Genomic DNA, 20,912 nt, shown 5'->3' on the forward strand with positions numbered 1-20,912 from the left:
ACTAAAACACGTGGATATCCCCTTTCTGGGTTTCTGTCATAGGTCTGTTTTTGTTTTCCTTGGTTAGATCTTTATTTTAGGTGTGTGGGTTGGGAAGAATCCCTGAACACCACTCTCAGTACAGTGGGAAGATTGTTTGGTAGAGTTTAAGAGGTAAGCTTAGCTACTTATTTTTTCCAACAGAAATTCAGTGCCAATGAATGAGGAAGAACTTCTGAATAACACTTTTCTCTTGAATACCATGGTACCAAGGGATAAGCTCACTTTCCTTTTGTTGTTATTTAAATCAAATTACTCTCATTAGGCTGGCTAAAAAAGGATCCCATATCTGCTCACCCAATTATTCTTGATGGTACTAAATTGTCTGGATAACAGTTTTTCCCTTATATTTTTAGTACTCGTGTTAGAAACATGTAAATGTCTAGATCTTTGTAGTTCACCACCATATGTGTTCCCTCATTTTATACAATTGTTGTTGGCCATGTACACTGAGTATACAAAACATTAAGAACACCTTCCTAATATTGCCCTCAGAACAGCCTCAATTCGTCGAGGCATGGACTCTACTAGAAGTCGAAAGCGTTCCACAGAGATGCTGGCCCATGTTGACTCTAATGCTCTTCAAGTTGACTGGATGTCCTTTGGGTGGTGGACCATTCTTGATACACACAGGAAACTGTTGAGCATGAAACACCCAGCAGCGATGCAGTTCTTGACACACTCAAACTGGTGCACCTGGCCCCTTTTACCATACCCCAGTCAAAGGCACTTAAATCGTTTGCCTAGCCCATTCACCCTCTGAATGGCACACACATTGTCCATGTCTCAATTGTCTCAAGGCTTGAAAATCCTTCTTTAACCTGTCTCCTACACTGATTGGAGTGGATTTAACAAGTGACATCAATAAGGGATCATAGCGTTCACCTGTATTCACCTGGTCAGTCTATGTCATGGAAAGAGCAGGTGTTCACAATGTTTTGCACCCTCAGTGCATAGGCCTAGGTGTTGTATGCGTGTAACTATCATCAGCTTAGCTCTTTTGAAATCCATACATTAAAGCCTGTTGAAACGTGTTGTTGTTTAGGTGTGTTTTGAGAAAAACAGTGGGAGGAGAATTACACATACTTTCTGACATGGAGCAGAAAGTACAGAACATTTAAAGATAGTGTTGGGTTCTCCTCTCATTTCAAAATGGGTGCTTCATGTGTCCAATTAGGCTTTGTGTGGAATCAAGCTTTTTCCCATTTCCTCCACGTGTTTGGCCTCCTGCAGTCGCAGGAGATGAATTAAATAGGTCTGTACAACACTGAACTTCGATTTCAAAGCACTTTCCTGCCAGGAAAGAAATCATAGCATATAACCTATTTGAAAGGCATTTTGTCTCTGTGGTAATTTGGTTTCATATGCAGACCTGCCAACCTGCACGCATTTTGCGTACCATGCACACAATTTGAGGTCAAAGTACGCTGGTACGAAAAACTACCCGAAAATATGCTGCAACAGCCTTCTAGTTGGCACATTATGGTTTTTGACTGAACCGTCTGAAGTTGAAACTGAGCCAATCAGACGACTGAGCCAATCAGCTCTCCGCTCCGGCCTGCAGTTCATAGTCCGAGTACTATTTTCCTCCCTCAAGCTGGATGGCATCTCTCCACTTTGTCGGTTGATACCACTGATGTGTGAGGAGAAAGTTGAGGGAAAATGGAGAACGAACTGTTTGCCAAATACATTTTCCAAAACTATATGTGTTAGTCAAGCACGTTACCACTACTATTTTGTAGTTAGCTCCTTGGCTAAGGCATCATTATGACGAAGGTAGTTAGCTACAGCGTTTAGTCAACTAAGCGAGAACACTTTCTTGCCCAGACATGCTTTGACAGCAAAGAAACGTGCGGTGTGCGGTTGTTCAGTGCGTGTTGCTGCGTGGATAGAAACAGAAATGGCAGAGAGCTGTTAAACTAATACCGTCCTTCACAGAAAGTGATGTTAGACTGTTAAAGATTAGTAGGACTATGTCAATTAATCAGTACTTGATCTGTCCTCTTGATATAGCTGTATGTCAACAGTAGGCTGCTAAGGATTTGATCATAGTAATTTCACCAATGACAACAAGGTGTGTTAAATGAAAGGTCTCCCTACTAGGCTACCAAACTGGATGGATTAGGTCAGGGATGGAGATCTGAAACAAGCTCATTATAGGCCTATTTTAGCTGTTTTATATTTCAAATAGCCTACAGTAAACTAGAGTACAGTACTACAGTTGAAGTCGGAAGTTTACATACACCTTAGCCAAATACATTTAAACTCAGTTTTTCACAATTCCTGACATTTAATCCGAGTAAAAATTCCCTGTCGTAGGTCAGTTGGGATCACCACTTTATTTTAAGAATGTGAAATGTCAGAATAATAGTAGAGTGATTTATTTCAGCTTTTATTTATTTCATCACATTCCCAGTGGGTCAGAAGTTTACACACACTTAATTAGTATTTGGTAGCATTGCCTTTAAATTGCTTAACTTGGGTCAAACGTTCCGGGTAGCCTTCCACAATAAGTTGGGTGAATTTTGTCCCATTCCTCCTGACAGAGCTCGTTTGTAGGCCTCCTTGCTCGCACATGCTTTTTCAGTTCTGCCCACAAATGTTCTATAGAATTGAGGTCAGGGATTTGTGATGCCCACTCCAAGACCTTGACTTTGTTGTCCTTAAGCCATTTGCCACAACTTTGGAAGTATGCTTGAGGTCATTGTCCATTTGAAAGACCCATTTGTGACCAAGCTTTAACTTTCTGACTGATGTCTTGAATTTTCCTCCCTCATGATGCCATCTTTTGTGAAGTGCACCAGTCCCTCCTGCAGCAAAGCACCCCCACAACATGATGCTGCCACCCCCGTGCTTCATGGTTGGGATGGTGTTCTTCGGCTTGCAAGCATCCCCCTTTTTCCTCCAAACATAACTGTTTGACCATAAAGACCATTGTTTTCTTTTTGTTTCATCAGACCAGAGGACATTTCTCCAAAAAGTATGATCTTTGTCCCCATGTGCAGTTTCAAACCGTAGTCTGTATTTTTTTATGGCAGTTTTGGAGCAGTGGCTTCTTCCTTGCTGAGCAGCCTTTCAGGTAATGTCGATATAGGACTCGTTTTATTGTGGATATAGATACTTTTGTACCTGTTTCCTCCAGCATCTTCACAAGGTCCTTTGCTGTTGTTCTGGGATTGATTTGCACTTCTCGCACCAAAGTACGTTAATCTCTAGGAGACAGAACGCTTCTCCTTCCTGAGCGGTATGACGGCTGTGTGGTCCCATGGTGTTTGTACTTGCGTACTATTGTTTGTACAGATGAGCCTGGTACCTTCAGGCGTTTGGAAATTACTCCCAAGGATGAACCAGACTTGTGGAGGTCTACAATGTTTTTTTTTTTAGGTCTTGGCTGATTTCTTTTGATTTTCCCATGATGCCAAGCAAAGAGGCACTGAGTTTGAAGGTAGGCCTTGAAATACATCCACTGGTACACCTCCAATTGACTCAATTGATGTCAATTAGCCTATCAGAAGCTTCTAAAGCCATGACATAATTTTCTGGATTTTTCCAAGCTGTTTAAAGGCACAGTCAACTTAGTGTATGTTAATTTCTGACCCACTGGAATTGTGATACAGTGAATTAATTATAAGTGAAATAATCTGTCTGTAAACAATTGTTGGAAAAATGACTTGTGTCATGCACAAAGTAGATGTCCTAACCGACTTGCCAAAACTATAGTTTGTTAACAAGAAACTTGTGGAGTGGATGAAAATCAGAGTTTTAATGACTCCAACCTAAGTGTATGTAAACATCCGACTTCAACTGTACGTTGCATCCAGTAATGGAATTATTCCGAATTTTCTCCCCAAACAAAATGAAGAAGAACACAGTTTACTTTTTCACTAGACTATTCACATACAGAAAAATGTGAAACTGTCATTGAGACCATCTCAATTTAGGATCAAAAACAAGACTTCTGTGTTGGCAACCATTTTTTATATAATTTATGACTCTAGGTTTCAGGGAATGGCAGTTACAGGTAAATTATCCAACTTCCTTAGGCCTACATCAGCACCACCTTATCGGAAAATAAGGCGAGAGCCCTGATTTGTACATTTAAATGTATTTCTAGTTAGCTACTAAAGAGTAGCCAATTTCCAAGTACCCATGAATCTATAGCATACCCTTGTTACTGAGGCAGTCTTCTGCCCACGTCATTATTAGGCTAAATAAGATGCATTTGCCTGTGATTTGAGCAGTGCGGGTGTTGCACACATGCCTTTGTGGGGTCCGCGGGGCAGTTCCCCAAATGGCATCTAGCACCAGACACTGCTAGTGATGTGGCAGTCTGACAAAAGCAATGACGTGGCGTGCCAGATTGTTTAGATAAGCTACAGTAAGTGGCAGTGTTTAGAAACTTTCACTCAGCTGAGGTGAAGGTCGTGAAGTCAACTTCCCCCCACTTGAAAAGGCTCAAGTTGTTCCTCCGCAAATCATAAACCAATCGTTGGTGAGGCGAAGGGAGCATGTGAGATATGAGCCAGGTTTAACTGCATTGGGCTCTATAACTGCACTTTAATGAGCACTGGTGAAGGCTTGTTAAGCATGTCCCCGACTTAATCACTATGAAGACATGAAAGTCAGGTTCGCTCAGTGGATGTATTTTTGACATAGCAAAGGAAAGCAAAGTGATGAATAGAACCCTCAATTTTCTTGGTGTTTTCAGCAATTAAGTCAGAATTAATCAAATATAGCCAACCATCATCAGCAAAAATGGTTGTACTAAGACTGCTTATTTTGAAGTATTTTGGTGCAAGGAAAAAGTGACTTTTTGCTTTAGGGTTGTGATTTGCTGATTTGGTAAGTACCAGTGAGCTTACATTTGCTTTTCAAGATACTGGTGATGACAATGAAGTGTCACACTAAATGAGAGAATGAAAATGATCACCAAACAACTGCACATGTATGTCATCAAGGACACGTGTATTAGCCTAGTCCACATGTTGTTAAAAGTGGATTAAAGCTGGAAAGATGTGTGTTACTGGCAAAAAATAAACATAACCACTGGAACAAGTATACTTATATTTTACTGCACATTGGGGACACCAGCACATGCAGCCTACTCCACCACTTTGTCTGAGTTTTACAGAGTGACTGGGAGGAGCACACATGAGAATATACGTTTTTTATTGTGCCAGTAAACTGGGGTATGGCAACACTGAAATGTGCTCGGTTGCCCTGGCAATCCTGCAGATCTAAATAAGAACGAGTTTGTTAGCTAATGCTTGTCACGGGTAGCATTTAAAGGCAGAAAATATCAAACTAGCCACGTCCTTGACCACTCATTGCCCTCCGTGTGTTCCATATATAGATTTGCCAAACTTGTTTTTCTACCCTTAGTTTGACCATTCTTTGCTGTTCCTATTTCTTGGGTCAGTTTCCTTGGGTCAGTTTCCGCAGGCGCAGATTAAGCCTACAGAAGGACTAAAAAGCATTCTCAATAGAGACTATCCATATTGTTTTAGTCCTGGTTTAGGCTTAATCTGTGTCTGGGAAACCGCCCCTATACTCTGTTCCTTTACAACAACAAAAAATGTATCGCACCCTTCAAATGTAATAAACACCAGAGCAGAACTGTTCCAAAGTATTTCTGAGCTGTGAGCCATCTAAAGCCTTGGATGTTTTCTTTATATACTTATTCAACCAAACTAATGTTATAAGTCACAAGAACAGTCTTTAGCCATGGTCCATAGGTGCAATCTTGTCAAGATTCAAACTGCTCTGGCCAACGGGGTAGAAAACAATGTCGTTTATGGCTTGGCATATACTAAAGCTGAAGAACTTATGCACATCCAGGTACTTTTTTTTTGCAGATGCTGGAGACCTAGGTGAATTCCTGGAAAATAACAAGGGAAACAGCGCACACTGCTGTTCATGTTCCCAGGTGATTTTCTTCCAATGTTTCGACCCTTAGGTCTTCACGGATGCCTGGTGAAGACTTAAGGGTCGACACGTTGTAACAATAAAATCCCCTGGGAACATGAACAGCAGTGTGCAGTGTTTTCCTTTTTATTTTTCATAGACATGGCATATGCCTTCAAATTCTATCTAATTAAAGTTTCCCTCACTACAGTACACCGCAGCCGTGATGAGTGAGCCACACCGTTTACCAACCTTTACCTCCTGAAATGGTATTTATTTTCTGAGTAACTACCTGGTCTAACATAAGGGCCCCAACTGAGTGGAAGGACACTTGCTACAAAAGGGTATATTTTTCTCACCTCGGCTTATCTAAAGCCATCTGTGTGGCGTTAAGTCATCACTGTCTACTTGGGTTCCTCAAGTGGATTTGCTTGGTGGTCATCCATATTACATCCGTCTGTATCCATTCAGACTCTGGGCTAAAAGTAGTAATTGATCTGGTTGGGACTGCTCTTGTTCAGGACGGTCACCAGACTTTGGTGTACTGTCAAATGAAACTTTGGTGTACTGTCAAATGAAACTTTGGTGTACTGTCAAATTAAACGTTGGTGTACTTGTGAAATTTGAATGAGCAAAATCATTTTTCTTCTGTGACCTTTTGGTTGTAATCTTTTTAAGCACGCATGTGCAATGGTTTAATCTTGCAACCTACTTGTCATGAATTGAGCGTGTACATGCAGCCCGTGTTGACATAGCAACGGTATCCATGTTTTTACAGCTTTGTAAAGCTACATGTTAAACTTGGTACCATGAAGTCATCCATGTCGTCACACACTGTACGTTCCAAACGATACGACAGTGGAAAACTGGGCAGAAAGGTCATTTGGCTGTCTATGTTTACATTTTACAGTGCACCCATAACAACTGTGAAATGAGTTGGCCAATGCTTATTTGCGGAAACATGAAAGGAGGGAATCATTGAGGCATTGTACTATAGTAGAAGATCCCAGGCTCTCTGGTCTTTATTTCTGGCAGTCATTGTGGCCAGACTGCTACAGTACACTCTGATTGCTCCGTGTTGTATCCACTATCCATAACTCTTGGTTTTTTTCAGTGGCATGACCATGTGTTTATGGTTGTCTTTGAAATGAGGTAGAAGCTTTTTTCAGGGTTGTGTCCATATACAGGAAGGGCACACTTTTACATCTGCGTGTCTCTGAGGAGTGTGTATCTCCAGTTGTGTCAATAGCATTTTCCATTTTCATTAGGGAGACACAGCTTCTTATTTGACCAATTAACATAAACACTCCATATTGTTAAAACTTTCAGGTTTTGGTTCTTGAATCTTTTAATCTATTGTATGGTTTAGTTCATATTTTTGTTTGATAGTGGCAGGGTAGGGTGCAAGTATGGTGACCAGTGTTGCGTAATAAATATACGTCTGTTTTCATACGACTTCTGGTAAGGCATCAGTCTTCAAAGGGTGGGAATGTACACTGTTATGTCTGACACTCCAAATTATGTCCCCGTTTTGTTTGTTCTTTGATCTGTGTTAGATTAGTGAGATTAGACAAGCTTCTGTTTTGCATGCAACAATAACAGCAGAAGTACAGGTGTAGGATCTTAATTTGACCCATATTGTCACATTTGAACGTTTAGTCCGTAATGTTGCTTGATCGGTGGTTAGGCTTAGTGTTTTATTAGGAGCCCCATTAGCTGGTGCCAAGGCAGCAGCTACTCTCCCTGGGCTGGCCAAAAGTAAGCTACATGAAAAGTGCAATACTGTTAATGTAACGGTGTGTTAGTGTTGGTTTTCAGTGAATGTATGTCAATCACGAAGCTCATCTGCATGTGCAGGAAATCTCTCGGCAACAAAATATGGATGAAATTAAGATCCTACATCTGTACATACTGTGCAAAACCAAATAGACCAGAAAGTCATTTTAGACTTAGGCAGCCATACTTCTAAAATCTAGGCATATTTGTTTCTTGAGGGTGGCAAGTTTATTTGATCAGAAACATTAGTTCAGCATGTTTATACTCATCAGGAGTCAACGTTTCACTGACATGCAACCATTATGTGGCCTCAGTTGTCAAAAGTCAGTTGTCATTCAGCACTATTTTCAGTATGCATTTTAGCAATTCGGGTTTAACTGTGTTGCACTGTACGGTAGCACCTTGATGTTGCCATAAATCATACTGTATGATGAATCCCATGAATTGGGCTTGCACAATTAATGTATAACCGCGTAACCGACGGTTATGGATAAAGACCGTCACGAACAGCTCAATGAATGACCACAATGCAGCAGCAGCACACATAGAAATAAAATGAATAGAACAGGCTTGGAACTTCTAACCCTGGCAGTTTGACTGGTAAACTCATGGGTACACTCACAATGGCTGCCTGGTATTGTTATGCAATCATTTCCATGGTAATGTAGAATGTTAATTCAAATCATCCAATAGATGCGGCAAAGGGATCAGTGGAACACAGACCTTTCCATTGACCAGATTGCCGCACATTCAGCAAATCTGATCTACCAAAGTGGATATTTGTCAGATCCGTCACGGTTGATGTATTGTAACAGGTCACCAATGTGGTTACTTAAGTCCGATGAGGATATATTTGGCTGTTTTCGCTGCATAACGTTTAGAAGTTGTCCCTTTTCAGGTTTAGAAGAAGTGACTTCTAAATGCTAACTCCCATTCGTATAAGCTGGCAGCATAGCTAGCATACAGAAATCGGTGGTGGTAGTCTGTCTTTAATGCAGTTGATTGGTGACGATGACATGAACATGTGTTGACAACCATACAAGCATTATACTCCAATTTTCACCTCAACAGTGTGAAATACACATATAAACAATAGCCTAAATGTAGCCTAATTTTGCTGGGGGGGGGGCAATTATTAGGTTAGATTACTTGTTGGTTATTACTGCATTGTCGGAACTAGAAGCACAAGCATTTCGCTACACTCACATTAACATCTGCTAACCATGTGTATGTGACAAATAAAATTTGATTTGATTTGATTTTAAAGGATCTTTCCCCCATGGGCTTTTCCGCCACACGTTTCCATGGCAATTGTTTTGGTCGAGTTCGATTGACCTCTTCACAGCATCTATGCACTGTATTTTTTTGTAATGTCAGTTGAATCAACAGATCACAGCAAATATTTGAGCATATATTGTACTTCCTGCTTTGCTCCTATAGGTACACTTGCAATGGCTGCCAGTCCACCCGTTATGCCACCATTGACTTGAATGGAGACACCCATTCTCTTTCTATGGCAGCAGGTACACTTGCAATGGCTGCCAGTCCACCCGTTATGCCACCATTGACTTGAATGGAGACACCCATTCTCTTTCTATGGCAGCACATGCAGTAAGGAACGGAGGAGAGGAGAAGATGGGCAGGTTTTTTTTTGCTACAGTGGTTACTTGCCAATTACCTTCATCCTAAATTCAATGAACGTCATAGCCCTACCCATGAATCCCACTTACGGTGTCTCTACCACTACCTATAAATAACTGTCTCTTTTGGGGCTAGGGACATGCCCAGTGGCAGATCTGAAAGCATTGTTTATGGAGATTGTACCTTTAGACAGGGGGGGGATCGTTCATCTCCATAAGTGCCATAAGCCTCTGTCATTAAAACAGAACCTGGCTGGGCTTGCTGCTTGTTGGGACTTTTCACTTTCTGTTTCAGTCCTTTTTGCCTCCTTTTTTCACCTTCCTGAATCAGCAGTTTTGTGACCAGTGGCTTCCACCTGGGAGGAGCATCATACCGTTTGTATTTCTGTATTTTGAAAGTTATATATCTTGAAAACTTGATTGCTAACATGCAAAACATTTTAGGACTATATCCGGGGCCTAAAATGAACACCCGCCAATGTCCACATGTGGGTAGATTTAGATCTAATTTACTTGAAAGGAAATCTACTGAACTAAGATTTGTCCTTCTGTTTCTTGGCTTAAAAAAAAAAATGTTTTTCACAAGCTAGGTTGTTTTTCAATGTTTGAGTTGTAACTTTTAGGGAAGAGACGACAGCACGGATACTAGTCAGACTCAATCTCACAGGCACAAACATGACTTGAGTTGCCTTACCATGGTCACCTCTCACCCTTAACAGGGCAGGTGAACATTTTTGTCTCATCTGTGATATTTTGGTATTTTTTTAATTAAACAATATATACCACATTACTTCCTACTAGTAATTTAAACTTTTTTTTTGAAACATTACCAGCATATTCAGAATTTTTTTGTGTTTTGTTGGTGTAATTTTAGCACCAAAAAAAATTATATTTTGGCTGGTAAAAATACTGAGTGGCTGGTAGCATTTTAGATATACCTGCCACATTAACAGGTGGACCAAAAAGTACATTTTAGATATACCTGCCACATTAACAGGTGGACCAAAAAGTACATTTTAGGTTCTGACTATATCAACAATGGACTAATAATTTATTTATTTGTATAGTTTTTGTGTAGAATTTTCCTTTAAAATACCACTTGTCAACTGAAAAATTATGCCCACAACTTACCCATGATGTTCCACCGATTTAAGTCAATAAGTCATCGTTTTAGTCAAAGTATGATATATTTGGGCTTGAAGTGGGAAATCCGAAGTGGGACATTTGTGGAAATTTCCTTTATGAGATGACGTACAAATACTTTCAAACTACTTTTCGATTTCAGAGCTGGTGTTTCATTTGAATGTTGTCACCCACCAGCATGGCGTTGTTTATTAATTAGAAACAGCTGCAAAGTTCTTCCTCTTCGCGACTTGTGTCCACTTGGCCGACCTGAGCCATGGAGCAAATTTAAAATAGGGGAAGCAAACTTATGTTGGATAATTAGTACATTTTCATAGATTTTTAGCTAGTCCGTATAAAAAAATGGAATATATACATAATATAAATGGGTATAATATTCCCATATGACTGTATTTTGCAACCCTGCTCCCTCTGTTGCCCCAAGATGACCACTAAAGTTTTGCTCTACTACACGTTCCACTGCTTTGATCGGTGCAGCTAAAATTGTCTGTGCTATAATGAAAGGCACCTGTGAAAGAAAATTCAAGGAACTTTTTTATCTATTTTGTTGTGCCTTTGTTACATTTGTATTGGTGTTTTGTGTCCGATGCGCTCAGGGTGTTGTTACTGTAATTTGCGGCGTGCATCACGAGCGTATCATTGTAGCCTATCATTTTACTTCCCCTGTGAGAACCATGAGCACGGGCTGACTTGGCTTTGCTGTACCGTAGTCGAAGCCTGCTAGCAGCCTACCTACCAAAGGTTGCATGCACCGTGTCTATTACAATGTAGAAAAATGCATGTCTCTAAACCTTTCAATAGTTATCCATATTTCCGGAGCTTCATCTTTGGCGATAACAAAAGATGGCAAGGTCAAAAATACTGGTTTCTATCTGTGGTGAAGTTTTCACCTAAATGCTTATGACAAATCCAGCTCCACAACCTAGCCAGCTGGCTAATCTTTTGAATACAGTGTAGTAAAAAAACAAAAACAGCAGCAACAGAAAACATTAGCTACTGTAGCTAGATAAGGTTAGCATGCTAGCTAGATACACTTTCAGCTGTCAGTGCCCTATTTGTGGATGTTTCTTCACTCCATGTGGAAATGACCTCACCATTCCATCCCACCCCCAATTTGTGAATATGTATAAGTAGAATATGTATAAGAATATGTATAAGAGTCATTCTTTGGAGATGGCACCTAAACGAGCATTTTCGCTCGAGAACAGGAATTACATTGAAATTGCCCGTTGCCCTCTGAGGTCCGTTAATGTAACAGACACATGCATCTCATGGGCATTGACATCTTGTAATCGGAGTATTCCCACTAGATAATATTAGAGGGCTAGTGTTATGTATGGGCATTAGGGTTGTCTTTTGCAATAGTAGGCCATGCCATGATATTTGCAGCAAATAATCCATGTTTTTCACCCTGATGTGTATGGGGAGTATAAAATGAGATGAGGCTTCACTTCCCTGAAGATCAGATCCTAAATGCAGCTCTACCCAACTCTTCTTTTTCTTAGATGTCCATGCTAAATATAGTCTAGGTTTTATATAATAACAGATTGCAATGTCCACACTTTTGCCTTTTGGGGGAGAATGACTATGTAACTGGCATCAGTTTCCCCAAGCTATAGTAACTGCACATTGGTGTCCCAAAACCACTATCCATTCATCTGAATTGCCATCTGTTGTTCTTCGTGTATCGCTTTTCTGTCTCTTCTTATTTTTAAATACTCTGAACAAAAAATATTTTACTGAGTTACAGTTCATATAAGGAAATCAGTCAATTGAAATAAATTCCTTAGGCCCTGATCTATAGGAATACAGATATGCATCTGTTTGTCACAGATACCTTAAAAAAAAGTAGGGGCGTGGATCAGAAAACCAGTCAGTATCTGGTGTGACCACCGTTTGCCTCATGCCGCTTGACACATCTCTTTTGCATATAGTTGATCAGGCTGTTGATTGTGGCCTGTGGAATGTTGTCTCACTTCTCTTCAATGGCTGTTTGAAGTTTCTGGATATTGGTGAGAACTGGAACATGCTGTTGTACACGTCGGTCCAGAGCATCCCAAACGTGCTCATTGGGTGACATGTTGGGACATTGGGACATTTTCAGTTTCCAGGAATTGTGTACAGATCCTTGCAACATGGGGCCGTGAATTATCATGCTGAAACATGAGGTGATGGCGGCAGATGAATGGCACGACAATGAGCCTCAGGATCTCTTCACGGTATCTCTGTGCATTCAAATTTCCATCAGCAAAATCCCAAATTGTGTTTGTTGTCTGTAGCTTATACCAGCCCAAACCATACAGCCACAATGGGGCACTCTGTTCACAACGTTGACATCAGCAAACCGCTCACCCACACGACGCCATACACACTGTTTGCCATCTGTACGGTACAGTTGGAACCAGGATTCGGCAGTGAAGAGCACACATCTTCAGCGTGCAAGTGGCCATCGAAGTTGAGCATTTGCCCACTGAAGTCTGTTACGACGCCGAACTGCAGTCAGGTCAAGACCCTGGTGAGGACAACGAGCATGCAGATGGGCTTCCCTGAGACGGTTTCTAACGATTTGCGCAGAAATTCAGCCTTGTATTGTCCCCAGCACAAGGTGCACCTGTGTAATGATCATCAGCTTCTTGATATGCCACACCTGTCAGGTGAATGGATTATCTTGGCAAAGGAGACATGCTCACCTAACAGGGATGTAAAAAAAATTGTGCACAACATTTTTGAAAAATAGTCAAAAAAAATTCTGGGATGTTTTATTTCAGCTCATGAAACATGGGACCAACACTTTACATGTTGCGTTTTATATATATTTTTCAGTATATCTCAATATATCTTCACAACAGACTTGGTGAGCTGGTGTCCTTTTGAAAGGTGCTTATCTCTGTGGAAGGACTGGCATTCGTAATGTCTGTGGTATCAGGTGCCAGGGTGGCAGACATCAGCCCCAGGCCTTCAGTTTTCGCATGCTCTCTCGTGGTCTTAATCACATGCAAATCCCCACCTAGTATCGTCTTTTTAAACTCAGACATCTGATGACAGATGGCACCCAATCCTGAAGACGCAGATATGTGTTGAACCATCTTACAAAATGCTTGTGTCCATTCGCCACGGTAGACGCAGAAGGAAAAACAGATAAAATAAGAGTCTGTGTCTTTGGCTTTCTTGAACCATGCTATTATTGTTACCATGGGTCACAAATTAAGATTATCCTTGTCTTTTTGCTGGCCTCAAAGAGATAGAGAAATGCGTCATGGGACATGATGCAGCAATTTGTGGTCAGTCTTCTAAAAATGGCCAATGCTCGGCCGCTGGTGGCAGTTGCCACATTTTCCCCAGGGCACAAGCAGGTGGAGCAAAAAATATCCCCATCTTACCCTAGATTACAGCTTTCCTCTAAATGATTTATACACGGTCATGTAGTTGTTATCTATTAACTTCAATTAGGACTACATAAATGCACGGTGTATCTTCCTTTTGATAACCTATATCTTCTCTGTTGATTCTGTAGATGATAAGGAAAATGCTTGTGTGAATCGAGCTCTTTCCCCTTCACTTGTGGTGCAGCTGTTTGTGCGTTGCTGAGCACTGCCCTAATTTGCACTGTAACTGTTGATTTGTTCATCCTGTCGTCGGTCTTTGATGTCTGTGAGAGAGAGAGAGCTGGTCTGTTGGACGTGGTGCTGGCCTCAGATGCTGGGCAGTGCTCCAATCAGGCCTCCCCCTCTGACTGTTACTGTGCCCAGCCCCAGGCTTCAGATGGAAGGGAGCATTCCCCACATATTCACTTTTAAAGCCACGTAAACACACACACACACACACACACACACACACACACAGGTTGATAGATAGATAGATAGATCAAAGGGTCCTCTTCTCTGTGCGCCACCATACCACTATGCCCCTAAAATAATTTTTGGGCTGACTGTTTGAAGAGCCCTGATGCATCAAGCTAGACAAATGAATAAGGATATGACCTCTCCTTTACAATTTCAACCAGAGAGGAAGGGAGGAAGCCTATTCAAGTTGAGTGTTTTGAAGGCATCAGTGTATCCGTATCTGAGTTTTAAACATTGGATACAGTAGGTACAGTGTATAGCCGACATGGCCTGAGTGTTTAACGCTCTGTCCCAAGTGGCGCCCTATATAACGCACTACTTTTGACTGGAGACTTATGGGCCCTGACCAGAGTCATATGGGCCCTAGTCAAAAATAGTGCACTACATGGGGAATAGTGTCTTTTTTGGGACGCAACCCGGGTGTCTTAACTGTAGCAGGGTGACATTCCAGAGGGAGAGTAGGGTCCTGCAGGGTCCACCCAGCAGAGGTTGTCAGGCGGGCCAGGCAGACACTTTGTACGCTGGCCAGGGCGGCCTGTTCTGTTTATTTGGAGATGAAATGGAGTGTGAGGAAAAACACTGGAGGGAACGACAGGGCTGGAGATCACAGCCAGATGTTTGTGAAATGATCCCAGCACCCTTTTTTCATAATTTCATAAAACTACTGTAATTTAACAGGGAGGAAATCACATTAATCCGTTTGGCCCAGTGTTTATCAGTTGTGTAATCTTTCATAGGACACATTTTAATGTGAATCTGAAGAGTTGGTTGTGAGACTGATTTGTGCTGTTCTGTATGTGTTTGTTTTTTGGTCCAATGCTGCCCTCTGCTGTTAAAGTTAGCTTTACAAAACTTTTAACATGATAAATAAAGCTTCCACAAAAAATCTGTTGTATATTTGTTTTCCTTTTGGCCTTACTAAATATAAATATGCTTTTCTGTGCAATGCATGCTTTGTTATTTTGGAAACATTCGGAGTGTCTGATCTCGGGTATCATTCTCCTATGTCGGAAGACTTGTACTTCATTAGGGTTGGTCTTGTTCTTGGTTAATGCAATGTTTCTGTTGTACCACATGATGGCAGCATGCGCTAATCTTTCACAGACTGGAAGTCCTGTTTGTTTTGTGGAAGCGGAGGGTCATTTTCAGTACAGAGTGGAGCTTGACAAAATGTTTATTTTATTTACACCATGTGGGAGCTGTAACAGATGCCCTTTAGTCTTTCACCTGTATATGCATGTTGCATATGGAAACACAACTCCTTCATAGTACGCGGGTGTGAGACTGTTTGTATTTGGCATTTCACCTCCGACGCGTTGACATTGCATATGACTAGGTAGAGATTTTTTTATTTAACCCTTATTTAACTAGGCAAGTCAGTTAAGATCAAATTCTTATTTACAATGGCGGCCTACCCCGGCCAAACCCGGACGACGATGGGCCAATTGTGCGCCGCCCAATGGGACTCCCAATCACGTCCGGTTGTGATTCAGCCTGGAATCGAACCTAGGTCTGTAGTGACGCCTCTAGCATTGAGATGCAGTGCCTTCAACCGCTACGCCACTTGGGAGATCTAGAATCAGCTTCCCCTCCCATCATCCTAACCTTAACCATAGTGGGGAAGATGCAAAACTGACCCAAGATCAGCATCTAGGGGCAACTTCACCCTACTCCCACGCTATGCAGCTAGCTATTTATCCATGAGCCTCTGGTGTTTGTAGCTTATGATGACCTCTGGTGAGGTGAGGCCTGTGTTGCCTTGAGAGAGGGAGTGGAGGAGAGGGTGAGTGGGTGTGAGTGTGCTCTCCTGTCCCTGCTGGCTGTAGTTTGGGCACTGTGACGCTTCCTCCCTAAGTGCTCCTCCCATCTCCTCTCTGTGCCAGGATAAACTCCTGGCCTGATGAATACACGCCCTACTCATCTGCACCCGGGATGTTTCCCTAAGCCTTCTTTTCTCCTACTCGCGAAAAAAAGCAGCGCCACTTCTCACGAATTGGCCCGCATTTTACCGCTCCACAGCAAATTCAACTATGTCCGGTTTCAATAAGCTTGCACATGTGTCAATGTTAATTTTCAAGTTGGCCTTAGACTTGTCGTATTCACAGGAGACAATCAAATGCATTCCTGTTCGGGTACTTCTATGCGACATGCTCCGTGGATTCCTCTTCTCAGACAAAGTAGTAGAAAAGCGTGTGTTGCCGTATCAAATGACTCCCTCACATTATAATGTATTTATTGCTTTTGATGCTGCATTCATCAGGCTTTTTTCAGTACGGCAGGTCAAGTGGGATGGTTTGACTGAGATCAGAGCATGGTACCATATTTAGCTCTGGCCTAATATCTTGAGCGCAGCAGGGGATCTTTGAAGAGCCGGCTGCCCGTACCGCTGTCTCTCTGTGGGGGTGGGAGATGACCCACACATTCCCCTAACCGCCTGCTGCTTCCTGTGACATGGCTCAGGGAGTGGGTGTCCCAGACAGTCCTAGTGCCGTTGCACTAATCGGTTTCCCCCGTCCACTCTGTGTTTCATTCTACATGAGCTAGTCCTTTCCTTCATTCCAATCAGACCAGTCAGCGTCAGAGTGTCTCAGGACAGTGTCTCATTATCCTGGGAAGACTTAGGCTGCATCACATATGGTCCCCTATTCCCTTTATAGTGCACTCCTTTTGACTTTTTGATCAGGGCCCGTAGGGCTCCGGTCAAAAGAAGTGCCCTATATAAGGAACAGGGTGGCATTTGGGATGCATACTAAGTGTGGCTGGTGCTTATTATTCTCTAATGAAAACCATAGACAGGCTGAGAGCCTTCGTACTTCAAACAGACAATCCACTGGGTTACAAGGGGAGTTGTGTCTGTCTTCTGACCTGGCCTGCCAGGATGTCACACAGCCGTGTTGAATATTATTCATTCACTTGGTCAGGGCTGTCTGCCAAATGACTTTTGTAATACTCCAACCTTTACGTGGAAAATCGAACGAGCAGAAGATCATCACTTAAACGTTACTCACAAGTGGTTGTTTATGAGAAAAATAGATGCTCTGTGTCTCTATGATTGTTTCACAAAGTCTTAGAGGAAGACCGCTTTTTAAAAAGAGAGAGCGGTTTGCTAATGTTCAACACTCATCGTTGAATTGTTGTCATGAAATTGCTTTGTTCTCCGTCCAGGCATGCTTACCCTGTGTGTGTGTGTGTGTGTGTGTGTGTGTGTGTGTGTGTGTGTGTGTGTGTGTGTGTGTGTGTGTGTGTATATATACATACAAATCATTAAAATCCAGACGGAAAATATTTACACAAGAAGCAACCTAATATTACACAGTCAAACTCTCAGTCATTTAGACCAACGTGGTCATTATGTTATATATATATATATATATATATATATTTGGGTTTGCTGAGCTAAGCAGAATTACTGTTCCTCAAATGAACAATTAAGTATCTATTCTCAAGTTCTAGCTACTACAGTGCATTCTGAAAGCATTCAGACTCCTTGACTTTTTCCACATTTTGTTATGTTAGTCTTATTCTAAAATATATTAAATAGTTTTTATTCCTTCTCATCAATCTACACACAATACCCCATAATGACTAAGCAAAAACAGTTTTTTCTTTTGACATTTTATTTAGAAAAATAAAAAACGGAAATATCACATTTACATAAGTATTCAGACCCTTTGCTATGAGACTCGAAATTGAGCTCAGGTGCATCCTGTTTCCATTGATCATCCTTGAGATGTTTCTACCACTTGATTGGACTCCACCTGTGGTAAATTCAATTGATTGGACATGATTTGAGAAGGCACACACCTGTCTATATAAGGTCCCACAGTTGACAGTACATGTCAGAGCAAAAGCCAAGCCATGAGTTCAAAGGAATTGTCCGTAGTGCTCCGAGAGAGGATTGTGTCGAGGCACAGATCTGAGGAAGGGTACCAAACAATTTCTGCAGCATTGAAGGGCCCCAAGAACACAGTGGCCTCCATCATTCTTAATTGAAATAAGTTTGGAACTGCCAAGATTCTTCCTAGAGCTGGCTTCACAGCCAAACTGAGCAATCAGGGGAGAAGGGCATTGGTCAGTGAGGTCACTCTGACAGAGCTCCAGAGTTTTTCTGTAGAGATAGGAGAACCTTCCAGAAGGACAACAATCTCTGCAGCACGCCACCAATCAGGCCTTTATGGTAGAGTGGACAGACGGAAGCCACTCAGTAAAAAGCACGACAGCCCGCTTTGAGTTTGTAAAAAGGCGCCTAAAGGACTATCAGACCATGAGAAACAACATTCTCTGGTCTGATGAAACCAAGATGGAACTCTTTGGCCTGAATGCCAAGCATCACGTCTGGAGGAAACTTGGCTCCATACCTACGGTGAAGCATGGTGATGGCAGCATCATGCTGTGGGGATGTTTTTCAGTGGCAGGGACTGGGAGACTAGTCAGGATCGAGGGAAAGATTAACAAAGCAAAGTACAGCGAGACTCTTGATGAAAACCTGCTCCAGAACGCACAGAAACCCAGACTGGGGCGAAGGTTCACCTTTCAACATGACAACGACCCTAAGCACACAGGCAAGACGACGCAGGAGTGGCTTCGAGACAAGTCTCAATGTCCGGAGAAGTCTCTGAATGCCAGGCAATTTATAAACTTGATCTCCACTATAAAAAGCATCTAGACATGATCTCACATTTCTTTGAGACTAACATGTAGTTTTCAACTGCGGAGATTTGTATACACCTTGCTGTCTGTCTCTCCGACATTTGCAACATTGATTAAATATAAAAATTCGATCTCCAGCTGTCCCATAGTAATGAACATCTCAGGACGGGAGACAGACAGGCAGCGTTTCTCAGCCAGTTGAAATCATGAATCAGCTGGCATCATTTTTATGGATATATATATACAAAGAAACGTCAATTGAAAAAGGAAAAACTAAACGAAGTGCAGCTAGTTTGCAGTCTTTCCAGCTTCAGTGTTTGAAGTGATTGTGTTAGCTGTGTTGTTGGCTAGCTCCTCTGAACAACAGTGTCCTGACGAGAGAGCACAGTTTCTATGCCAGGCGAAATCGCGCCTCATTAGCTCATTGTTATGGATTTATCCAAATAAATGTCACTAGAAAACAGCTTATGCAGCTACTTTGTTGTTATTCTGGCTGCGCTGTTTGACGTGACTAGATTAGTCGTAGTTGGCTAACTGGCAAGCAAGTGATAACATTTAGATCGAACGACTTAGTCTCTGGCAACCGAACCGATAAAACTAACGACCAGCCGGCTTGGGTTAGCAACCCTAGATTTGTGTCGGGACTATATCTTGTGGAAGGACGAAATAGTATGAATAAATTCATCAAAACAACGTTTTTAATGAAAATGTCAATCATTATTATTATTATTATTATTATTATATTTGAATATGTTAGTAACCCTTTGTATAAAAATGATAATGCCCTCGAAGCCGGTGTTTGGAGGATATATTGGCACGGTTTGCCGGCCCTCCCGTGCCATATAGCTTCCAAACACAGGCTTCAAGGGCATTATCACTTAAATAATGCCCGCTCTAGAATGCCCTTCAAGCCAATCAGAAAGGAGTATTCAACAATGCCATGGTATAAGTGGAGTTATTGCATGTGCATGTTCAGCGTGGTTAGATATGTTTATTTTGTTTGCCTGTCCCTCAGAGGATGCAGGATGGTACTTCCCCAGTGTGAAGAGGGACCCTGGCCGTTACCTGCAGCCCTGCTCAGAGTCCGTCAAGACCTGGCTGAGGAGCATGAAGAGTGCTGGGAAGGTCCTCCTGCTGATCACCAGCTCCCACAGTGACTATTGCAGGCTCATCTGTGACCACATCCTGGGGTGAGTTAGTAGAGGGAATCGGTCTGGAGACCAGACCCAGAGACCACACACTGCACTGACTGCACCCAGCCAGGTCCTAGGGCCCAGGCCAAGACCCAGCCTGCCTGTCTTTACCACCGTGTACCAACACTGCTTTTGACCAAATGACACACTAGTCCCTATATAATGCACTACTTTGGTCAAAAGTAGTGTACTAGTTAGGGAATAGGGTGCCATTTGGGATAGACTGCATAAAACACACCTCACTGGGGCCAGGCACTAACCAAACTGGTTGAGCCCCAATATGGGAGAGAATACCAGTCGGGGATAAAGTCCAGACTTTTTTAATGGTTTTATGATGAGCCCCGACTGGTTTCAGCCCTACTGGCTCTTCTCCCGCAACCCACATTGCGTACAGCTCCCACATGCCTCTATCCCTCATTCCTTCAGTCAACCCCGGTTTTATATGGCTGTCTTGGGTTACAATCACCATCACACACCACTCGCACCCTGGTCAGCTAGCCTGCTGACCAGCACACCTTCTCACCACTGTGCACTGTCAGCTCTCATTCCCACCCAGCCCAGCAGAGATACAACAGCACTTTAAACTAGTAAGTCTTCCTATAACTTTGCCTGACCATATGCAATGGAGATGTTATATGCAATGGTGATGTTTGTCCTAGCCGGCTCTCCGTAGACTCATTATTACTAGCCAGCTGTGGGCTGACCTAGACCAGAGGACGGGACTG

At 42.2% G+C, this 20,912-nt stretch overlaps 1 protein-coding gene across 1 annotated transcript in view; it reads left to right on the forward strand.

Annotated features, from left to right (window-relative positions):
* LOC139582236 (5'-nucleotidase domain-containing protein 1-like) overlaps window positions 1–20,912 on the forward strand; it is a 55,698-nt gene that overhangs the window by 14,387 nt on the left and 20,399 nt on the right. Inside the window, exon 7 of the mRNA XM_071412213.1 lies at window positions 20,010–20,184. Coding sequence (XP_071268314.1) covers window positions 20,010–20,184 — 175 coding nt within the window. The remainder of the gene's footprint in view (window positions 1–20,009; window positions 20,185–20,912) is intronic.

Source organism: Salvelinus alpinus, chromosome 8 (genome assembly GCF_045679555.1).
Source record: "Salvelinus alpinus chromosome 8, SLU_Salpinus.1, whole genome shotgun sequence".
NCBI lineage: Eukaryota > Metazoa > Chordata > Actinopteri > Salmoniformes > Salmonidae > Salvelinus > Salvelinus alpinus.